The sequence below is a fragment of the Channa argus genome, chromosome 18, assembly GCF_033026475.1.
Source record: "Channa argus isolate prfri chromosome 18, Channa argus male v1.0, whole genome shotgun sequence".
Classification (NCBI taxonomy): domain Eukaryota; kingdom Metazoa; phylum Chordata; class Actinopteri; order Anabantiformes; family Channidae; genus Channa; species Channa argus.
In genome coordinates this window covers 6,113,594-6,136,693 of record NC_090214.1, presented here as the reverse complement: position 1 = coordinate 6,136,693, position 23,100 = coordinate 6,113,594, and the positions used below count along the sequence as shown (strand labels likewise).

The 23,100-nt window shown below is 40.9% G+C and overlaps 1 protein-coding gene across 7 annotated transcripts in view; it reads right to left on the bottom strand.

The window, feature by feature from the left end:
• Positions 1-23,100, bottom strand: part of garnl3 (GTPase activating Rap/RanGAP domain like 3) — a 65,789-nt gene that overhangs the window by 3,052 nt on the left and 39,637 nt on the right. For 3 of the 7 annotated variants that reach the window (XM_067483594.1, XM_067483596.1, XM_067483598.1), the window contains 24 exons: positions 22,515-22,578; positions 22,313-22,339; positions 19,404-19,479; positions 18,997-19,095; positions 18,780-18,883; positions 17,542-17,650; positions 17,308-17,353; positions 17,049-17,155; positions 16,839-16,954; positions 16,271-16,393; positions 12,819-12,893; positions 12,409-12,523; positions 12,250-12,276; positions 12,035-12,139; positions 11,179-11,295; positions 9,691-9,848; positions 9,220-9,378; positions 8,731-8,797; positions 8,396-8,503; positions 6,647-6,765; positions 6,025-6,160; positions 4,166-4,225; positions 573-791; positions 32-152 (listed from right to left, as the gene is read on the bottom strand). In XM_067483594.1, the coding sequence (XP_067339695.1) occupies positions 32-152; positions 573-791; positions 4,166-4,225; positions 6,025-6,160; positions 6,647-6,765; positions 8,396-8,503; positions 8,731-8,797; positions 9,220-9,378; positions 9,691-9,848; positions 11,179-11,295; positions 12,035-12,139; positions 12,250-12,276; positions 12,409-12,523; positions 12,819-12,893; positions 16,271-16,393; positions 16,839-16,954; positions 17,049-17,155; positions 17,308-17,353; positions 17,542-17,650; positions 18,780-18,883; positions 18,997-19,095; positions 19,404-19,479; positions 22,313-22,339; positions 22,515-22,578 (2,457 nt within the window). The remainder of the gene's footprint in view (positions 1-31; positions 153-572; positions 792-4,165; positions 4,226-6,024; positions 6,161-6,646; positions 6,766-8,395; positions 8,504-8,730; positions 8,798-9,219; positions 9,379-9,690; positions 9,849-11,178; positions 11,296-12,034; positions 12,140-12,249; positions 12,277-12,408; positions 12,524-12,818; positions 12,894-16,270; positions 16,394-16,838; positions 16,955-17,048; positions 17,156-17,307; positions 17,354-17,541; positions 17,651-18,779; positions 18,884-18,996; positions 19,096-19,403; positions 19,480-22,312; positions 22,340-22,514; positions 22,579-23,100) is intronic. The other 4 variants (XM_067483595.1, XM_067483599.1, XM_067483597.1 and 1 more) reach the window with 4 other exon arrangements.

The window sequence follows — 23,100 nt, the reverse complement described above, 5'->3', positions numbered from 1 at the left end:
ATGTGTTGCTGCGTTGCATCGGCCATGTCACCTGTCGCTGTTTGTGGACGTCAGTGCTCGGGCTTTGGGCTCCTCCTCAGTGCTCTTCTTGCTCATCTTCCTCTGTTTGACTGTTCCACTGTCCGACTTCCCACTGGGCTCCTCTGTCAAGCCTTTGTTAGTATGAGGTGGGAGAAGAAGGACCAGACTTAAAGGAATACTTTGACATACTTATGGTCACTTTGTTTCTTGCCCAGAGTTAGATGAGTTGATCATTAGCGCTGTTACATCTTTGCATTCAATACAAAGCTCCAGCCATTTGGTGGTTAGCTTAGCTTAGCACAAACACTGGAAACAATGGGAAACAGCAGGCCTGGCTGGGTAAAAAAATACTGTTGTTTGTTGGAAGTGCTTTTAGGTCACATTTATTTCCAGTAGCAGAATCAGGCTTGCTGCCTTCCCCTATTTCCAGGCATTGCCACTATTTCAGAGAGGGGCATTAAGAAAGTCAGCAAGCATATATCTCCAAATGTTAAACTATTATAAATGCTCAAACCATTAACAAAGTGTAAGATCATTTTAAATAACTGTACCCAGCAGCTCCTTCCTTGTGCGGCTGGCTATCTCTTTGATCTCCATGCGGGACAAGGAAAGTGAGTGTGTGGCAGAGATGAGAGGAGTTGGAGGCACCATGACGGAGGCCGGAGTCGTCAGCACTTTGTTGACCAAAGGGGACTTGAGGGGTCTTTCAATGCTGCGGCCCACCAGGTTACACAAGGGGATCTTAAAGATTTGCTTACATGCAGTTTCACCTAGGAGGAAGAAACCCAGATGAACAGATGGATGGCAAAAAGGAGGATGTGTTGGGGGGTGGGGGTACAGTCAGGAAAATAAAGAAAGGACAAGACGCAGGAGATATTGAGAGCCGAGATGCGACGTGACAGAAGCACGTATGTAGGAAGAGGAACATGTGGCAGTTAATGGGAAATGTATGGAACTCCTTTTGTAATGCACCATAGTGTTTTTGCAGATTTTAGCACATTATGCTCATGAATTCATATTCTGTGTGCATTTATGTCAATTCCTTCACAGACTTTTCACTCAGACACTGAGGTTTTTTGCAATCTTAGTTTTGTTTTCTGTCAAAGTTCCATTACAGTGATGCAACTGCAAGCAGTGTCTATTTTTCAAACTAAGAAAATGTTTGATGTTTTGCAAAATATGCTCACTTGGATTTGAAAATAATCTGTTTATTGTATGAGAAAAAGATTTTAAAATGTTTCCAAAGTCTGATGAGTCTCTTTCCTAAGCCAAATGGTGAAGTACAGTAATGCGTTTTGCTTGTTAAACTCCCCTTTGGGCTTTTCAGAAAACCAGCGTTAAATCGCCGACCTGACAGTAGCACAAGAGGCACAAACTACAGCTCGCTGCTTCCAGTCTTTATGGGAAATCCTACAACACAAACATAAAGCACAGTTTATATGTTGTTGAAAGCATTAATTAGGTGAGTGCTGAAGAGACACTGCTTGCAAAAGCATTATTATGGCCATGGATAATGAACCTAAAGCAGGTTTCAAGCCTCTGCAAGTCGATTTCCGTAGCACATTATAAATAATAGTAGCTGTCACTTGCGTAGAATGTAAGAAACAATCGAGAACCTTTATGCGATTTAATATGGTCACTATAACTGGTGAGAAAAAGTAAGTGAACCCCTGAATTTTATGAATTAAAAAAAATAAAAATAATTTCAGATCTTTAAGTGAGTTACAATTATAAAGAGCACTGTTATTATTGTTTTCAATCACATTGGAATTGATCACTCAGACTTTCCCAGTATAAGTTTCAGTAAGACTTTGGACAAGTAAATTAGAGTCAGTGGTTAACTTGGTCCACAGAGGAAGCCCAGGGAAACAAAAAGGGCACCGTGACACTACACAGTGATACCCGGGAAAATGTTTTGTAGACTGCTGAACCCGGAGTAGACTTATTTCAGAAGTCAGTGCAGCAGCTTTTATGGTGTTTAGGAAGTATATAAATGTGACAACATCATCCCAACAGAAAAATATGGTGCAGGCAGGATAATTATTTGGTGCTGCTTTGCTGCCTCTGGGCCTGGGCAGCTTCCCATCTTTACAGGGAATTTGAATTTCTCATTTTATCACGGTTTCCTAACAAACACGGTGCTGTGTAAGTGGCTGTCTGCCAGCTGAAATGCAGTGGAAGTTGGGCTGTAAAACTTGAACCCTTGAAGAAATAAACCTCCCGCTGTTGCAAAAAGGAAATGTTCTAAAAGAGGAAATGGTCCAAAATTCCTCCTGAACATTAAGCAACTTTAATCCACAACTACTACAAGCACTTGTTTAAGGTTACTGTTGCTAAAGGGAGGTCTGACCATAAATCTAAGGGTTCACTTATTTTTCCCATCAGAACTACAACTGTTTTATGGGTGTGTTTCATGAAGAACAGCACCTCTGAGCGCAATAAAGACACAAAGAATTATTATTGTATAGTATCAGTTTAAGTACGTTGTTTTTGATAAAGATACGATCACATATTATGACCAGTTAATGCAGAAGTTTCAAAGGGGACATATATTCTTGCCATGGTATAAATACATGCTAATTTATTAACTAACCTTCATAAACTTACTTTATATAAACCCAAACCTTCTCACTTACCCACATACACTTTTGTTGAAGCTGTAATTCAATGAGTTTTCAGGGTGATGAGCTGATACAAAAGAATTAAACCTTCATTTTCACATACTCTAAAGCGATTAACAGTCCTATTTACTGAAACCGCATGTGATCTTAAATGAATCATCCTTACTTCAGAGAGTTAATGTAATAAAAACTGTTCAGTTGTAGACATTTAGAGCAGACCATCTATTATTCAACAGCCACTACAAACACTTAAAGTCTGTTTGGGACACATTAAACGGATGTTTGGGATTTTTCAAAGGGCACAATCTGTCTGCAAAGCTGCAGTGAGTCAGCCTGCAGTGCCCAAATGCACCATCAGGGGGGAGTATTGGAGTTCAGCAGCACCACTCGGGTCCACTGTGGCAGGCTGGTGGTGACACAGATGAGACTGAATCAATGTGGAGACTGTGCTGCACAAAGGGGACCTTCTCATCTGAAATGTCAGCGGGTGAGAAGTGAGTAAAGAGCCATGGAGAAAAATAGAGGGTCACTGCTTGTGTTTGACAGCTACACTGTTATTGTTGTTACAGATCTTATCTCTTCGCCCTGCGTTGTCACACAACAAAACTGGGACAGAAATGCAGGACAGCATGCAGTTTTGTGGAATATATAATGATAGAGATCAATATATTCCACATGCGTTTCTGAACCAGGGGAAGTGTAATACTCCAACAGTGAAATAAATGCAAAGGTCAGGAGTGTTTCCAGCACCAACTTGAGTCAAATTCTTCTGTAGCTCTTTTGCTGTAGGTCTCTAGCGTGTGTGGATGCAGGTAGCGGCATTTTGATCTCATTACTAATACAGATGAAACGCCTCCACAAGGAGCAGATACAACACAGGCAGTAAGTGGATGGGATTTTTGTCAGCACCCCTCCGACTTCTCTCCTTCCTCCACAGACCCCCACCTCTTCCCTATATCACACAGCCCCTCTACCCACCCTCAGCCTCACATTGTGGCACCAGTGTTTGGACTAACACTTTGGATGGAAGAGAGGGCTGACAAAAGTCTCCATGGCGACAGTGCAATCTGTAAATCATGCTGCGGCAGACATGTCTTCTCCTTCCCGGTTTCCCTTCTCTCCCCTTCTTCTCTCCCAATCTCCTGCTTGTGCACACCCCGTCTCTTTTCACTCCCACTCATGCATGCCTTTTCTGTGTCTCATCCTCTCAGCCTCCGATCATTTTTAAAAACCTTGAGCCTTGAGGTCTTTTGCCTTAACTTTTTTTTACTTTGCACTCCTTCCACCTTGCTCCTCTCTCATTCTCATATCCTCACACTAATGCTTTACATAGTTAAGACAGGAGGGGGGGGGGGGGGATGGGGAAGACATAATGTTCACTTAACATTCAACCAACGTTCAAGTCAACATGCCGCCGTGGTGCAGACCGGGCGATACACTCTGGGAGCACGTGCATGTTAGTGGGGCAGCGTCACGAGCGGTTTCATGAACAGAGGAAGAGTTGCAAGAAAAGTCTGCAGTACCTTCAGCATCCTTAGACATGTACAGGGAAAGCTTGGTACCATAGGGGATCCGAATAGAATCTGAACCAGGAATGAAGAAGAGGGTTACACAAACTCAACACACACAGTACACACATTTAGGCACAATAGGTTCTCTATTAAGTGTATGAATGGAGGAGATGCAGAATCATATGCATAAGAAGACAGAAAATGAGAATCCCTTTGAGAGACATCATCAGCCGAGCTAGACAAAAAACTCTAAGCCCGTCCTCAGTTAATTGCAGCAGCGACAGTCAGACCTTCCTCCCTGTTAGTCTTAATGGGACTTGTATATATCCACTCGCCTCAGGAAAACACTGCCTTCAACTGCAGCCGCGGTGGCAGCGGCTACACAACCAAGTCATTTTAATAATAGTTTTCCTCAAGCGGTGTCCTTTGCTGAAGCCGTCAGAATTACATGGATGCATTGCCATCATCCACCAGTCTCATGGCACACACACTGATTGACAAACCTGCATGTCATTAACAGCATTAACAGCAGATGTGCATAACAAATACTCTCACTTTCAGATAGTGGTGGCAATCTGGAAGAGGTCAGCTGTAGGGAGGAAGTGGGAACTACAAAAGGGTCAAATATACAATAAAAGATGGAGGAGGGAATAAAAGTGAGCTGAGGGGTGTGAAGGGAGGGGCTTGTAGAGATCATCTTTGAAAGCATCGTCTGTCTCTGAGGACATCATGTCCCTTAAATGATGTTGTTGGTGGAAGGTGTGTTGGTGATTAGCCCATTCCTCCCTTTTGTAAAATGTTGTTAAGGCAGAAATCGTTTAAGACTACTTCCATGCCTTTGTTGCAAACACAGGTCTCCCTTCATTTAACTACCGATCATTTCATTGTGAATGATGGCAGTTTTTTGGGAAATAGTGTGTTCAGGGACACTCCAACATTTAAGAGCTGTCAGCTGTCCAACAGCAATACATACAGATACTGTTTATCCAATTATATTTTCATTGTCTTATTGTCACCACTTAATTGATACTACAAATAATTATTACCATCTGTAGAAAGTGCGATGAAGTGAATTCTTCTCTGCCGTACAGCTTCTTTGTTGTTAAAAAATATATCATAATATTGGGATTGATCAATAGGATTTGACAACATTATAAAATTATAGAGTAACTGCAACCACCCAAAAATTCACATGATCCTTTTCACCATGTTAAAGATTTGTACTCTTCCACAATATGGCAACGAAGCTGGTTGGTTAGATGTCAAACGGTCATTGAACACACCAGCAGGCAGTGTTTTTGATATGATCCACGCTTGCAATGAAATTCTGCAGTGACAATAAAACAAAAGCAGTGGATTGTTCATTCTCCTATGAGCACAAACCTTTCTGCCAAACCCAAACATATAATAATACACTGATTGTTCCCTATTCATGGAATTCAATATTCAGTGTTATATAGAGAAATACTTGACATTTGAAACCACATTTCTGAAGTTGCGGCAAGTTGATTTTTATATTGTATTAAATAAAAGCCTGAAGATTCAGCTATAATCTAAAATCTCTCTGTAGATTTTGTAAGTTACAGAAAAAATATGGAAAGACGCCTCTTTAGTGTCACTATGAGTATCTAACAATGGGGACATTTTAATACTTCTTATAAGACTAACTTATGTCAACGTTATACCTTGCGAGAAAGGCAGTGGCTTCAATGAACCGTTCTCCTGAGGCAAGTTTATGTTAATGGATCCAATCTCAAGCTCTGGGCTCACAGAGCATCCAAAGTCAAACAGGTCTGCAGGCAACACTGACATTTGAAAACCTTAATAACTTGTATCCACATCCTCTGGTACTTTTGCTGTGCAAGGCTTACCATCACCGAGCGGGGAGGGGAACACGGGCATCTCGTAGCCAGTGGGCGTCTGTGGGGAACTCTGGGAACTGGTGTCTCTTGAACTGCAGTTAGAGGCTGAGCTCACCGGAGCCGATGAAACAAAATAGATGTCCGACTGTGGGTGGAAAAACAGAAGGACATAGAGAGAGAGAGAGAATAAGATCAATACACAGTTACAGCAAACATGTTGAGATGCCAAGAAATATTAAGAGGAGAGGGGCAGAGAGAATAGAGATGGAGGAAACATGGAAAGCGTAAAAAAGACTGAAATAGAAGAAAAGTATTTTTTCGATGCCAGGTGCGTTTTTAAATTATCTGCGTGTATGAATTATGAGTGTGTTATTGCTTTGTAGCCATGCAGATTGCCAACCATATTTCCCTCTGGGGTAATAAAGATTGATTGAAACGAGAGAAAGCTGAGGCAGCTACTTTTCTCCTCTACATTACTAGAGGAGAGGGGGCTGAAAACTCATAGATTTAGAACAGTTTTAGATACAGAATAACAAACATAATAATAATAATTAAAGAAATGTCAAAGTTGCATTTAAGACTATTGAAAATGTCAGGACAAGATATACTATTAGCTGTCAATCACACTGACCCTTGAAGCAGCCAACTGTAGCTCTGGGACGACTGCTGTGTACACCAGGTTACCATTAACCACCAGTCGGATCTCAATGGAGTCTGTTGTGAAGGCCAGGATGTAAGGAAATGCACAAACTGCAAAGAGAATATAGGAATATGATAAACAAGCCGCAAATGATCAACAGGGACCTTTAGGACGACACTCCACCCCAAGATTCCACCAAGCTTTGCCCTTGATAAACAAAGAGTTAAAATGTTTTCAAATTTGCTCAACTCCCACAATACAAGACATTTAACGGTTTCGCCACGAATGGCATTTTGAAATGCCATCATTAGCTGATGATATATGCAGAAAAATGAACTTCTCCCCAAGGGGCTCTAGATGCTCCTTATCTTTTCGGTTTGATTTGAAATGTAGAGCAATGAGCTGAATGAGCTGGAGCACACCGTAGAAGAACCTGTCTGCAAATCAAAGTAAACTTGCAAAACCCTCAAACAAACCATCTGTCAGGTGCAACCTAAGGGCAATGAGGTGCTTTAATAAAGAGCCTTGAATATGGAAAATGATTATTGTGGGGGTAACATTACAATTCATTTGGGCTTACTTTAAAAAAAAAAGTAAGTCCAATGTTGGTCACAGTCTTTTAGCTCTGTTTTGATTGCCACTAACTCCTGAGGGAAGTATCTGGCTTGTTAGCTGCTAAATGATCCACTATATTCACCAGCTAGTCGATAACTGTCTGCCTTTTGTTTCTGGGCAGGTGGCAGATATAGGAGGGTTTTACAGTCTTATTCCTGTGAGCAAAAGCAAGCTGAAATATGCTGAAATGCTGTGTGGAACTGAGAGGAGCGTGCAGAGTCGGGGTGCAGTGTTTCTCAATAGACTTGCATCTCCTAAGCCCCTCATATTAACTTACAGTGTTTTAAAAAGCAACAAATCCAGCAACTGCTGGGGCAGATTCGACCTCTTTTTCCTTCACGATGAATGTGCCTCCCTTGTCTATGGTCAGTGACCAAGAGAGGGGGGAGGAGCAGCACATTTGTTTGAGCAACGAGCAGCCAGACAAAAAAGTGAATGAGGTGTGAATTCGCGTAGCTAACGAACAATCACGGATCCACACTGTATGTTCATTGAGGCTACTTCTCATATGTTTTTGTGCTCATCATTTTTTGCATCAAGTTTACAGAAATTAACTTTTTCTTCTTTTCTTTGTTTGCTGTGGCTTCTCTGTTTTTACAACATTCATTACAGGTCTTTGAAATTGGAAGTAAATTTAATTGTGTTGTGCATACAGTAGTTATGTTTCAATTAAACCAATAAGGAAATTAACACCTGCTATCATGTACTTACATATCTAGCAGTAACAGGTCGAGTTTTAAAGAAGCATTGACTGAAGGTACTTCTAAACACATACTGTCATGTGTTTCAGTACATTTCTTTAATTATTTATTATTTTGTTATCCCTCTTTAACTGTGTGTGTGTGTGTATGTGTGAGAGAGCACATTATAAGATGCACAGCAACCTTGAGGAACAACATGTCATCAACACGGTCAGGATTATAGGTTTCGTACCAATTGTGTTTTCTTTTCATCACCTTTCACATTAATAATAGCACACACACACACACACACACACACAAATAATGACACAGAACAGTTAAAAGCTTGTGGCCACACACAGTGTTTCCATGGTGACAGAAAGCTCCGGCCAGGCCAGCAGCACGGGCAGGGTGGGGCCCAAGTATTGTTGCCATGGTAACCTACCAATAGCGTTGGGCATCTGGTTCCAGCTGAATTGGAAGTCGGAGGTGTTGGACTGGATCATCGGCGTGGAGCCGTTGAATGGACAAACCTTCTTGTAGTAACAAATATCTGTGGAAGAAGAAACAGAGGAACCTGGTTCAAGTTTCAAAATAAAATTGTTTTTTAATCTTTATTTTGAACATAGATTGAAAAGCAGCATTTTAATGTAACACAGTGAAAGTTGCACGCTATCGCTCCTTTTATTCATACACAAAAACAAAAACATGTTAAAGTAAATAGATGCATTTTTGTAAATTGTAATCTAATAACATTTGTAATGTTAAGTATTGACTTACAGTTGTAACATAACAGCAGACCTGCCTCCCCATCTTCATACACGTCAATGGCTGCTACAAAATTTACCTGTAGGCAGGGAGGAGGAACCATTTCACATAATTCTGAGGTCACATTTTATGACCTTTAGGTTCTGGGTAAACCCAGACAATAAAAAACATTTATTAAACTCATTTATATTGGCTATCAATTTAAAAGGAGAAATGTTTGAAGCAGAATGAGATTGTTTATTAGAACAGCTGTTCATCGCCCAGCCCGGACATTCACTTTGCTCCCTTTCCTCCCTTTCCTCCCTTTCCTCCCCAGCCGGTTGCTGTGAATGACAATGTGTTGATTCACCCAAGCAGCCTGGTAATCAGAGAGGTAAATAAAGCAACTAACTGGGTCAGCTGAAGGTCTCAGTTCTGCTCAGCCTCCACAAACTCATTACATGAAGGCAAAGGACAGATAAACTACTCCTGTAGGGTGTGCACTATGCATGTGTGTCTCACCCTGTTGGCGTCTACATGATGTAGCCGGTAGGCATCTCCAGTGCTCTCATTGATCAGGTCAAACTGATGTTTGTATGCCACACAGATCATATTGTCATTTTCCCCGGTCGGGCCGTCCACTAGCGCCATCACCACAGGCGGGTCACACAGACAGATCTCCTAATGGGTGGATAGTACACGATACCATCAGTGCGCACATGCACGGATTGGTCAGAAAGTTGGACACCAAGACCCCACTTAGATAAAATCACACTCAATCTAAAAATATGTATATCATGACTGTGAGGTCAGACCTGGCTGAGCTATGACTCAGTCTACAATGTTTCTGATCAAATCCTGCAAATTAAGTTTCACAACCTCTGCTGCCGATCAAACCTTTGTTGGTGTTCTCCCGATTACCTCTACTTTAGTGTATTTAAATACAATTTTAAAAGTGAAAAAGTCTTGGCATGCATAAGGAGTTTGTTGTACCCGTATGTACTGAAACTCCTCCACTGGTGAGTCCACTCCCATGGTGCCAGCGCTGAAGCGTGGATGTTTCCTGGTTATGAGGAGGAGTTTGTTCCTAATGGCTGCTACTATCCTCAGCTCTGATCCGTGGTGGGTGTTGATAGAGTACAAATGACAGCCTGGGACAAAGAGGAGGCAGAGGAAGAGGCGTGGGGAAAGAGGCAGAGAGACACAAAGTACATTGGACATGTCCTATAGGTATTGTTCCCTTGCATCATTCCACTGATCAATGTACCCGGCACAGAGAGCTGGCAGGACACCAGCAAGCGGGTCAAAGAGTGTACTGTAAAAAGAAGTTCATTGAGGTCACAGTAGCCTATTTTAAATTTGCCTAAAAGGATTATAAGTTGCTTTTTCTTATCAAATATATGAATAATCTTGTTTAACATATACAGTAGCTGGCTCCGTTTTCTTGATCGCTGACATGTTTTCAACATTTTCAATAAAACTTTCGTTCTTCAATATGGATGATGCAACAATGTATTTCTTGTTTGCAAAAAACTCTGTTAAAAGATAAAATGGCCAAAAACAGAAACATTAGTCAACAATTAGTGGGGTGGGAGCGTGTGGCCTTGTCTTTCAGTCCGTCCATGGGTTAAAGGCACAATCCATCTAACAAAAAATATCCCAGTATGCAGGAAGAATAAAGCACTAGTATTAAATACAACTTGGGTGATACAAATTTAAAACGACACTTTGACACTTTAGCTTTAAATAGTTTCATTCACATCGCTTTTAATGCTTAACAAAACAGATTTTTTTTTTTTCACAAGACTTGTGAAACAATTAATTATAATTTTTGAGGAATGTTGAGTGAACTATCCTGCTTCCTCTAGCTTGTATATTTATATATTTTATTTATGTCATTTATGAAACTTATTTGCACTCTTCAATTCAAGCTCAAGTTGTTTTTTTCTGGTATTGGTCTGTTTTGTGTTCAGAACTGTTCAGACTTTAACATAAAAGAACATGAAACCCATATTGTTACCGCAACATCAGCCTGGTGGGCATGAAGATCAGGAGGTGTTAATTGATATGAATTTGAGGCTTTGGCTCTTTTGAGTTATTCAAATCGAGTGGGTGTTTTCTAAAGATTTTAGTCAAGAATTCACACTTAATGTTTCCCCACACAGTGTGTCTGTGCTGAGCTGTGGTGGAGGTATAGTAACACAACAGGGGAATTCAGAACCATGTATATGTGTGGAAATGTAGTTTGTTTGCATAAATGCTAAAGCTGCTTATTTTTGCACAGAATCTCGTCTGTGGATTGCATTCACCATCAATTATGCTGGAGGTCTATCAGGCAGGGATTAATTGATCGATATGAACAGGATGAACGATAGAAAAGAACATGGATTAAAACACATTCCTCCAGTCTACAGGATATTTCACTTGTTTGTTGAAGGATTAAGTTCAATTGTTTGCAGTATTGTGTACATAGTTGTATACCTTTAGTTTTCTCCAGTTTGTTCTCCCTGCTGTCACACTTGTTTCTGACGACCTGCTTCTCCTCCAGGCCTCTCCTGAGCGTGGTGAGTCTGAACACGTAGATCCGAGCATCCTTCCCTGGAAACAAAACAAAACGGAGGGTGCATGAGTGCATGAGGGTTACTCTAGCTGTAATTTCCCATCACTTTTTTTTTTTTAGCATCCTCCCACAGCGAGACATACTGTACCACAGAAGGATTACTAGAAGGCTTCTCAAGGCTTGGGCTTTCTACGAAGCTTTATCAAAGCCCACACATACTCATGGCAAATGTTTGCACTGCCATCACTTAATCACTATCAAAACTGACTCAACTCTGTTTGTTAATATTAGCTTTAGTTAATCATCTGCAGGGTAATTAATTACAAGCTCTTCTGGTTGGGGCAAACACATGAGGCAAATCCTGCAGCTGCTTGTTAGTACACAGCAACTTCTTGTTTACATGAACTATTTTCGCTTTCAGGTCTGTTTCATTTTACTTGTCTGTTTTCTGCATATATATCAGACCCTTAAGGCCCACTTCACTCTCACAGTCAATCCCACCCAACAGAATAAATTGACACACACTTTCTTATAGACACACATAACCTCAACAGTGATCGTTTCTCTATAGGTCAGCTTTCTTAGATCACAGCGAGAGATCAATGTGTTTACTGGACCAGCGGGGGTGGAAAGAGCAAGTATGTATTGAACAACACAGAAAGAGATGGGGATAATGAGGAAGGAACTGTTCTGCAAATGTTGAGTGAATGTGGGGATGACGAAGGCTGTGACCAGGTGTCCGGAGTGCTGGGAGGAGGTATTGTGGACTAAGCCTACCTTTGTCAGCCCGGGTGATAAGCAGGTCCTGAGGCTCGAGAACTTGCATCTGCTTTACCACCATGGTTCTGTCAAACACCTGCACTGGAGGCAAAGACTGCGTCTCTGAGTAAAAACACATACATCACAATTAAAGACAGGTTGGAAAAAATAAAAAATAAAATTAATTACTTCGGTTGGAATATTGCCAAAAAGATTGATTGTGTGACACTCACCAGTGTTGGACAAAGTTGGATCAGGGCCTGAAACATGGACAACGTCATTAGAATAATCCTGTTACAGTAGCTACTGTGTTGGGCACAGTATTGAATAGATATGGATGGGTGGCTTTTTTTTTAGAGGACATAAGGAAATATGGATTAGGATGACCTCACCATCCAACAGCATGACGCCCGCTGCGTCGGTGGCAACCAGGAGAGACTGACCCCATGAGTCAGCGCACACAATCTCATAGGGGAATGTGCTGCAGAATGACTGGGACTCCCATGGCTGCAGCATAGTAAACACAGACATGTATACACACAGAGACATGGATATTAGAATAGACCTCTGCTGTTGTCATATTCATCAGCGGGATTCAACACCGCTCTACTGCGTGACATATTCCTTAATTCTCAAAACAGGCCTGCAGCCTACGTCTGGTTACATCTCAGGCTGCAGGCTGAGATGTAACCAGACTCAGTGTTTTATCTGTATGGTGACTGTCAAAAATATGATTTATTTCGAATTGACAGAGACTATCCTTTAAAGACATTTGTTTTGAAAATATTCATCTGAGGCTCACCTCTTTTCTGTACAGGCCTGTTGTAACAAGACTAGTTGGGGCATCACCTCTGACAATGGTCTTCAGCTTCAGAGCCTAGAAAGGAAACAGCGTCAAATATGACACACATGTGTCAACTCTGTATCTTTGGACTTGCAGGGATGGAATAGTATTTACAGTCACAAGAAAAAGTAATTGCCTCGTTTGTAATTTCCTGGTTTTCTGCATAAGTTGGTCATGAAATGTCATCTGATTTTCACCAAAATCACACATATCAACACACACAATATTTCTAAGCTGATAAATCACAGATGATCATAATCTTTCATGACTTTATTAACGTGCACACACACACACACACATACACAGACGTTAAACGTATAATGCGATGTTGAAAAATGATAATGTTAACAGTGTTTTATTAACTTGTTGAACTGTCTTTGGCAGTAATAAACTGAAGCAAGAGCTTCCTGTAGCTGTGAATTAGACCTGCACAGTGTTTCAGGAGGAATTGTGGACCATTCTTTCTTACAGAGTTGCTTCAGCTCAGCCATATATTACAGTGTATTGTGTGAACAGCTCTCTTGAGGTCATTCAACAACATCTCTATTGGGTTGAACTCCGGGCTGTGACTGGGTCACTCCAAAATGCAGATTTTGTGTTTCCCCACACATTCTGTTTCATTCTGTAGTAGATTTACTTCAATGATTAGGATCCTTATTCTGCTGCACCACCCAGCTACTTCTGAGTGTTAGCTTGCAGACTGGCAAACCTTAGGCATGCTGCAATGTTGTTTTTGGAGAGCAATGGTTTTCTTCCATAGTGTGCTGCCATGGATAATATGCCTGGTTTACTATGGTGGACTCATGAACAGAGAGGATAACAAACTCCAAATTCTTCAAAAGTCGGATTTTTTTTTAACCTCATTGAGAATTCTGCATGATTTTTCATGGGCACCTGATTCTATGGAGAGTAGCCACAGTAGAGAAAGATTGTTTTTAGTGGGGCGTTGCTCACGTCAACTGATGCTGCTTGTCAACAGCACACTGACACTGCTTGAGCAGTTTTATTAGTCAAGGTAGTTCTAAACCACACCTTTATTGTTGTTTTAATAATTGGACTCCAGGTTTGCCAACTTCTGACACCAGGTAATGATTAGTGACATCAGCAGCCCAGTATTGTCATTTCTTGTTCTGCCATCACTTTATATGTTTAATGGGTGTGTTAAGTACAGACAGGAAAGATCATTACTTTATTTTATCAGCTTGGAAATACTTAAAATTTGGTGACGATCAGATCACATTTCATGACCAAGGACAAGACCAGGACTTTGCACACAGTGCCATTTTTTCTTACAATTGTAAAGCACTGGATTACAGCTAACATTAAGTTTGTATCCTGTTCAATGAAGTATTAAGAGCAAAAACACAACAAACATCCACTCTTCAGAAAATTGCGCCTGGACCTTGAATAGATAATTATTTATACAAAGGTGTCTGAAAACTGTAAAGAAGAAAATACTCTGTTTGAGCTCCTAATAATATTCAAACTTCCAAAAGGTGACAAGCAAACATTGATTTTCTGTACAAAGTCAAAAAGTAAAAATGTTATGAAACAACTGGTTTAATCTAAACAATCTGTTGTATTTGATAAATGTATTCTTCTTAAAATATTACACCTGTAAAGTATCTAGTACCTACAGCTGTGAGGTGAATGTAAGAAGTAATATTTGCAATAAAAATATTCCTCTCTGAATTATGAAGTATGAAATAGCACAAAATAATGCCTCAAAACAGTAGTTACTCTAATCGAGTCAGTGGAATTTGTTACTTTCTACAAAACCTTAGGCGACTCCTCACAACTACAAATACATAATGCAGAAGTTATTCAAAAGATGTCTGAATGAGCCCATAAAATCTTGAACAAGATAAGTGGACATTTAATGCTGTAAATCATGTGTGTGGATGCATAATTCTGAGGAGAAAAGGACTTGGACAAGCAGACTGCCAAAGAAAAAAAGCATCGTAATAAATAAAAGTTGAACCTCAAAACTCTAACTGAAGGCACTTTGCACACATATTCAAACGACAACCATCTGATCAGACTGACAACTCAGCCATTTCCATATCCACATAAATGGGCAATCTGGAGATTCTTTAATCAGTACCACCCAAAACTACAGCGTGCAGTGTACTTTGGCATTCTTGAAAGAATATCCATAAAAGTACATCGCAAAATATCAGGGATCCACGAGTACTTGAAATCTATAATGTGATTTACACAGTCAAATGGACATACAGATTGTCAATGTTGTAGAGGGCAAATGCTGTGTCTCTCCAAAAGTGCACACTAAATTATGTAAGACGTTTCCTTTGTTAATCAGTCGATGCTTTGCTTTATGTTCATGAGCTGAGAGCGGCAGAAACAAGAGCAACAAGGTAGAAAACACAAAGACCAAGACGTGACTAATAAAGACAACAAAGGGAACAACGTACAGTATCTTTATGGCTGATTTAAACACGCTACAAACTTTAATCGTCTAAATCGTTGTGGCAGTATGTGAGGGAACTGGAAATAATGTTTTCTGATAAAATTTACTTTTTCTTTTCAGTTTGGGGCAATAACAGGCCAGACACCAGCATCTAAGACACAGGAAAAAGGTGTTTAAACTTGTTTAAACAACTTACAGCTGAAGTCAATGTCAATGACATCTTAATAAAAATGCCTCAGATACAAAATATTTCCATAAGGTCATCTACAGTAGGTGCTGCACCAGAGTCGATGCTTTGTAAGCTTTTCTTTTCTTGTATATGTGTTCAGTAAATTTGCTAATGCTGCTACTAAGCCCTCTTGATTGTTATTAACCTTATACCTGTATAATTATGGTTACATTAGGATCCAGAACAGAGGCGTAATGATGATTACATCAGCCCCATAATGACGGTGACTCTGGCCCAGAGACCTGTTGTTATATTCAATCCCAATCCCAGAATAAGCAGGTCTACAGTTCACCCAGCTGTCTTTCAGGGGTTGCAGCAGCTAAACGACTTATCATCATATACACTGAGACAACGCAAAATGGATTCAAAATACTTCATTCCAATAGTCCTGCATTCTAAGTTCTATTTGTACAGTGACTATTATTAGCAAAATAATTTTAACGACATGCCTTCTGCACAATTACCATGTGTCAAATTCACTTTCTGTCATTTAAGGAACAATGTGAGGGTGTATGTAATTTCTACATTTGACGTTAAAGCTAGTCTTGTGTGTGTTAATTAATAATTTTATTTGTGCATTTATTAGAATCAGGTGTGTTTCTCCACGTACACTTTTTCCCTTTCCCACCCTTGTGTGGGTCTGGTTCCTGGTTTGTTCTTGTACGTGTTTCTGCTTTGTTACTGCACAGAGCTATGGTTATGTGGTGTTCCTCTGTTTGTGTGTGTGTGTGTGTGTGCACTTTATTTTTGTACCTGGCCTATTCTGACAAACTCAGCTTGCCGTGCCTCTTCCTTCTTGCGTGCAGATTTTGGAGACTCGGGCAGCACGTCGCTGAAGGACCGTCGGTTTAACATGTTCTGGGGAGAAAAAGGAACCTAAACATGGAAGAGCAACATCCAAAATGTGGCACACACATGCGCACACACACACACACACACATACACACAAAGAGAAAGCAGAGAGGGGGTCTTAGGAGACTGACCCTGGCAGGGGGTGAAGACTGCAGCAGTGAAACACAGTAATAGTTGTTTAAGGAGAAACTGTGAAAGAACAAGACAAAAAAGAACAAAAGTGATGTGAGGAGAAAGAGCCCTGCTGAGAAACTCAGCATTGCAGTAGTATCCAGTCAGTGTGGTGCAGTATGCAGACGCAGGCCGAGGGCTGCAGAGGAATACACCAGAACACAACTCAGCAGTGGCTACAGTTGCTGCCAGTGAATGAAGTGACAAGAAGGAGACGGAGGAGAATCCCTGGCCACAGCGTTTTCCTATCCAGAAACAGCTCTTTCAACTCAGCGGGTGGTCAGCAGTGCAGCTATACCTTGTGTAGGTCAGGCATGAGGTCTTGGTAGAGCGAGCGAATCAACATGTCAAGGGTCCGCTGACGCTTCTGAGCAAACGTTGGCGTTTCCAGTGTGGCTTTCTCTCCATTGATTACTAAAAACAATGACAAAAGATCTTATTAAGCCAAACAAACATGACGCAGATTAACTGGTCATGATATAATAAATTCTTCTTTGTTTTTACTTACATTTGACTAATAAAAAGTCCCTGAATTCTTGGTGATCAGTAAATACAGGCGGAGATGGAAGAGGGGGTCCAAATAGTGGAACGCTCTCCTCTGAGAAAATCTTTAACCTGTGATCGTAAACAATGCAACATCTCTCTTATAAAATATTAAAGTAACTCTTTCAAATCAAGGATGTCACAGAAGCAATCAAGAGGACTTAGTAGCAGCATTAGCAAACTTCTTTAGGTAGAGAAAGCAGTCTGGATGAAATGCCACTCACCTGTAACTGTCATTCTGGCTGTTATACCTAACTAATGCAAATATATCTGAGAATGAAGTAAAGGAACATTTTATTTAATATGAGATACAGTAAAATTGCATATGTCTTCTGTGGTACAGGATTGATGCTCATTAGCTGAAATCTGATCTGATCTGTTCATTACATCTTAACATGGCTCATGTAAGTGGTTTACCACCTAATTTCTCCGACAGTCACTGTCTGTGTGAAGGATACGGGTGAAGTGCGATCGGATCATAGATGGTTTGAAGGATGACGATGCGTCATCCCCTTCTTGGAATACTATTGTAACAATGTCATTTCCAATGTGCCGTTTTCTTTCCACCTGCCAGCGAATGAGGGCAGACAGAAGACTTATCAAAACGAGACAAAAACAGCAACGTAACCATAGTGCTCATTGATTTATGTGTGACAGGAAATGTCTTTACAACTCATTTCATTGATTTAATGGCCTTTTCTCCCCTTCGTTCAATTTTGGTTTTCATAAGTATAGACGGCTCCAAGACAAACCTGGAACAACTGCGCCTTATCAAGTCCCTGTGTTTGCATGGATTCAACAAGTTGTGATGTAGGCTACAACTTTTTAATCTTACATGGTAATTTTTTTACATTGTTCAGTAGATTGGCAAATTCGCTACTAGCAGTTTATGTTTGCAACGTATCCACATATATAAAGACAACTCTCTCTGCATTATGTTGATACTAAAGAAAACTGAAACCAAGTGCTTGTTTGATGTTTGTTCACGATGGACATCAGAGGGAATTATAACCTCATACAGTCACCCTGAATCTAAAACTATATGTAAAACTGAATAATGCCTGTGTGACGAGCCATTATTGACTGAGCTATGAGGAAAAAACAGCTGGCTATTTTGCTGCAAAATATCCCAGGTAGCCAGTTCCATGGTGGATAAATCTTTTTGATCATTATTAATCCATAAAAACTGTACAAATGTCAGGATCCTTTACTTAACATCCCACAATTACGTATTGCTTCACCAATTAAACAGATTTTACACTGGATAAGACTGTGCTCAAGTGTGAAACACAGTTACGTTCTATCATAAGACTGGAGTTCTTGTCTTGTCAGGTGGATGGAAGACAAGTGTTAGACTAGCAGCTACACTCACTTATAGCACAAGAACATACTAGTGTTTATTAAACACCACAATGCATTTTCTAGCTTAGAAAGAAATCCAATTACGTGTCCAGCAGCCCCTTTAAAATATACGTATTAATTCTGGCATTACAGGATGGACCCCAACAGTAAAGCAATAATGTCTTCTGTTTTAGTATTTTTTTTGCTACATTGAACATATTTGCCAGCACTGTACTAGCATCCCATCAGTACACCAGTAGAGTCTATAAACACATTCATAATAAAGAGTCACTTAAAAAACTGGTTGCTATATAACAACAGAGAAAAATGCACTACTGCCCACAGCCACACTCGCCTGCTGTTTGTTTTCTTTAGAGTAGGGTAACATGGTGGACACATGGAACATGAGCTCATGGCCCTGGTACACCGTGTAGATGGACTTGATTCCTGTAGTGTCATCTGCAGGGACAGTAACAGCACACAGAATCAGTAGGACACATTTGTCTAAAAGAATGCATTTATTTAAAGTGATGTTCCTTTGGATGTGACGTAGCAGACGTGAGCTCTCTTACTCTTTGTGTCCAAACCTCCGCGGTAACCTGCCCATCCCTGCAGAGTAACGGTATCACCCAGCAGAGTGAGAAACTTTTCAAAGTTCTCGCTACCTGTCTCTAAAACACAAAGAAAACTTCTGGGTTAGCAGCAATCTTCCTTTGTAGTACATGGACATTTATTTACTTAGCTGCACACAATAACATTAAACTTTGTCTGCTCAATATGAAGCTGCAGTTTGCAATTGGGCTAATTAATATTGATGTCAAGTTATCCATCCGCTGTCTGTAGCTTTATATTAAAAGGGACAGTTCAAATAAACACAATTGGCAAGAGAGCAAAACAGAAAATCCACAGAGTATCAAATTATACACTGAATAGTTTTGGTTAAAATGTTTAAAAAAAAAAAAAGTCAGGAGGGACTTACCATTGCTAAACATCTCGTCATCTGTGAGCTGTCCGTCTTTGGCATACAGGACACCAAATTTAAAGTTGACAGAACCCTACAAAATTAAAGCTACTTAATATTTGTGCAGGTGATATTCTTTTCTATTGACATTTGAGAGCTGCTAATGTAATATGACGGCGCCACAGATGGTAGCCTCGGTGTGTTGGTGTGCTCTACTTTGTCTTGTTTTGTGTTTTAATACAGTATTCTGGTTGGTGGTCTTTACACTAGGGAATAACTCATTGACATCAAAGCTACTACTCCTGTGGATTTATTGCAGACATTTCTGGCTTCTATCACAGATTCACTTGCTGTTTTGATCAAGGAGGCACACAAAGTGAGGCCCCGCAGAAGAGGTAAACGCTCAGGTGCGCTTGTGCGTCTCACTGTGTGTGGAACGGACAAACCCGGACGGCTTGGTTATTGTCCTAGGAGACTTTACCAAAGGCTATCTCTCTCTCAAACTCCCCAAGTTCAAACAGTTTATTAAGTGCTAGACCACAGCTACACCACCATCAGCCTTGATTATTGCTTATCATGCCATTCGCTGTTCTTGTCCAAAGGCACTTTGACACGTAGCCGGGACAGGGGATCAAACAACTGACCCTGTGGTCCGTGGACGACTGCCTTACCAACTGAGCTACAGCCCCCAAGTCTTACCACATCATGGTGCACCTGGCATGGTGCACCTTCCGGCATGCAGGCAGAAACTAAAACTCTGCAAACATGCTGTGAGGACATCAAAAAAGTGGAGCAGTGAGGCTGCGAGGGAACTGGGATGTTTTTAGGTCTGCCTAACAGTCTGGATGAGTACACGGACACTGTGACGTCTTACATTAACTTCTGTGAGGACAGTGTCATTGCATTACGCACCAGGGTGAGTTAAAACAATGACAAACCCTGGTTCACAGCTAATCTCAGATGGCTGAGGTCCGAGAAAGAGGCTGCATGCAGAAGTGGAGACAAAGACAAATACAGTAAAGCTAAGTACAGATTTAGTGAGCAGAGCTAAATCTGCCACACATGGATCATCCACACAGCTTCACACCTCAGTGTCCCCCTCCCCTCCACTCCTCACTACTCTCACCATCAAAGAGGAAGATGTCAATAGACTGTTTAAGCGGCTGAAACCTCGGAAAGCTGCGGGCCCAGACTCTGTCTACCCCTCCATCCTCAAGCAACGTGCCAATCAGTTGTTACCGGCGTTCACAGACATTAACGTGAGGATCTGCCACGTGCCAGTCTGCTTTAAGACCTCAGCCATCGTACCAGCCCCCAAAAAGGCGAGTCAAAAGTCTTTTGAGAACCTCGTCTTGTACCACCTCAAGGACATTACAGACCTCCTTCTAGATTCTCTGCAGTTTGCCTACAGGGCCAAGAGATCTGTAGATGATAGCTGTAAATATGGCCCTCCACTTTATCCTCCAGCATCTGGACTCCCGAGGATCCTATGCAGGGATACTGTTTGTGGACTTCAGCTCTGCTCCGAGACAAGCTCTCCCAGCTGAATGTGCCTGACACCATGTGCAGGCAGTTGGTGAGGCTGGGGAAGCATGTAAGGCTGTACTTCTTGCGACAGCTGAAGAAGTTTCAGTGTTGGTGAACTTCATCAAATCCATCCTCACATCCTGCCTAACAGTCTGGTTTGCTTCATCCACTTAGCTGAGAAGGTTATTGGCTGCAGCCTCCCAGCCGACCCCTCTCATTCCGGACATGAACTGTTTCAGCCCCTTCCCTCTGGACCACAAGAACACTTTCCAGCACCCAAATCCCATCCACCTAACTCACGGACAGCCAGTCTCACTCTTTCAAGTTTTACTACCTTCCATTGCACACTCACCTTCTGTACATAGCTTCTTATTTTATTTTTTTGTATTGTATTTTTTAAAATTATATCTCTGTTTCTCTATATTTTACTTTATGTTTATGCACCTGACACAAAGACAAATTCCTACTACTGTTAAGTGCTCTTAACTGTGCTTGGCAATAAACATCCTCTGATTCAGATTCTAATGAAAGAAACATACAAATATAAAACAAGACCAAAGAGATGCACAAAAAGCCCCTAGAGACTAATTACTTTTTAACTAGTCTGAATAGGAACTAATGAGGAGATCAACATGATGATTTGTTTTACTGTCCTTGTTATTGAAGAAATTAGCTGTTAGCACCAACAATTCCATTCTCTCTGAGGTCTGAAGCTCTGAGGTATAACGCTGTAAATAGGACTTAGACTGACAACAGGGCACAGGAACAAGCTCCAGTTTTAACGTAGGACAGTTCACACTGTTTCAGTGGCTTGATTAGGTTCAATACCTGTTTTAATATTTTTTATTTTTTTTATAACTTGTTTTCAGAGAAAAATAATTTAACTGGTGTATAAAATCAGGATTGTAAAATTGTGTATACACATGTTTATATTAAAGTCTTACTGGGAGTAGTTTAGCTGCCTTAGCTACTGTAAATCTCTATTAAAAGTGAGACGTGGTTTAAAATGTCCGCAATAAAATGGTTGCCTCTGTATAGAAGTGCTCACCATTTTAGAAATGTAATTTTAGAAACGTGTTTTCTACCCCCCTTGATGCATGCATGTCAGAGCAGAAAAAACTATGAAAACACATATGAGGCACAGTTTTAGAAGGGACAACTCTAGTTCCTGCAAGATGTAAGACAATATTAAGGATTATTTAATCAGATAAAATCTCAACAAAGAATCAAACAAACGGGTATCTGTTATGTGGGTGTGTGAAAGCCTAACAAAAAGAAACCAAACAAAAGTGCCATAAAAGAAGCAGTAGCTAACCTCGAAAACAAACACCAGAGCTCCACTGTACTAACAAGAGACAACCAATAAGCTAGTGTGAAGTGAAAGCGGAATCCTGCCATACCTCCTGTTCCTCCAGCACCAGCAGATCCTGAGGAAAAAGGACATAACAGGTATTATTCACACTGACCAGCTCTCCAGGTACAGATAACCCAGCCTGAGGATATTATAGAGTCTCGTTGCTGCTGATCAGGTCTTGCATAAAATGGACTGGTGTTACATTTCATTATGAGTGGTGTGAGCTGATCCTCTGGTGTTACCCTCACCTTCTGAATGTCTGGGTTGAGGATCTCCCTGGGGCCCTTCTCAAACCTGTCCATGTTCATTGCGCTGCGAATTAGGACAGGAAGAGGGGGAGTGGAGGAAGTGGGGGGAAAAAGAGAATAAGGTGTTTACTAACAATGCAAGACAAATAGCCCAAAGGGAGAGACGGAAAAACGAGACCTGATACGGGGTATTTCTCCTTCTGCTTTTGCCATTTGTACTTTTTCAGAGTTTGAGTGGTGACAGCACTCAGCCGGAGGAATTTCCAGTCTCCTGTTTCATGCATCTTGTTGTCATTGTTGATCTTCAGCTACAAGTCACTGACAACATCTGCTACTGGTAACACTTTCTGGTGAAAAATATGTACTAAAACTGTGTGTAACCTGGATTATTTTGTTCATCTGTGCTGTAGACCTCAATTGTTGTCTAGAAAAACTATTAAAAAACACATTAGCCAAACACACCACTCCACATATTTCTTCTTTCTAAAACCAAGACCCTGACATTTCTAACATATGCTCCAAACCGGCATTTGCAGGAGGGTCGATCAACTGTTCATGTCCAGCATTTAAGGTGGAATCACAGAGA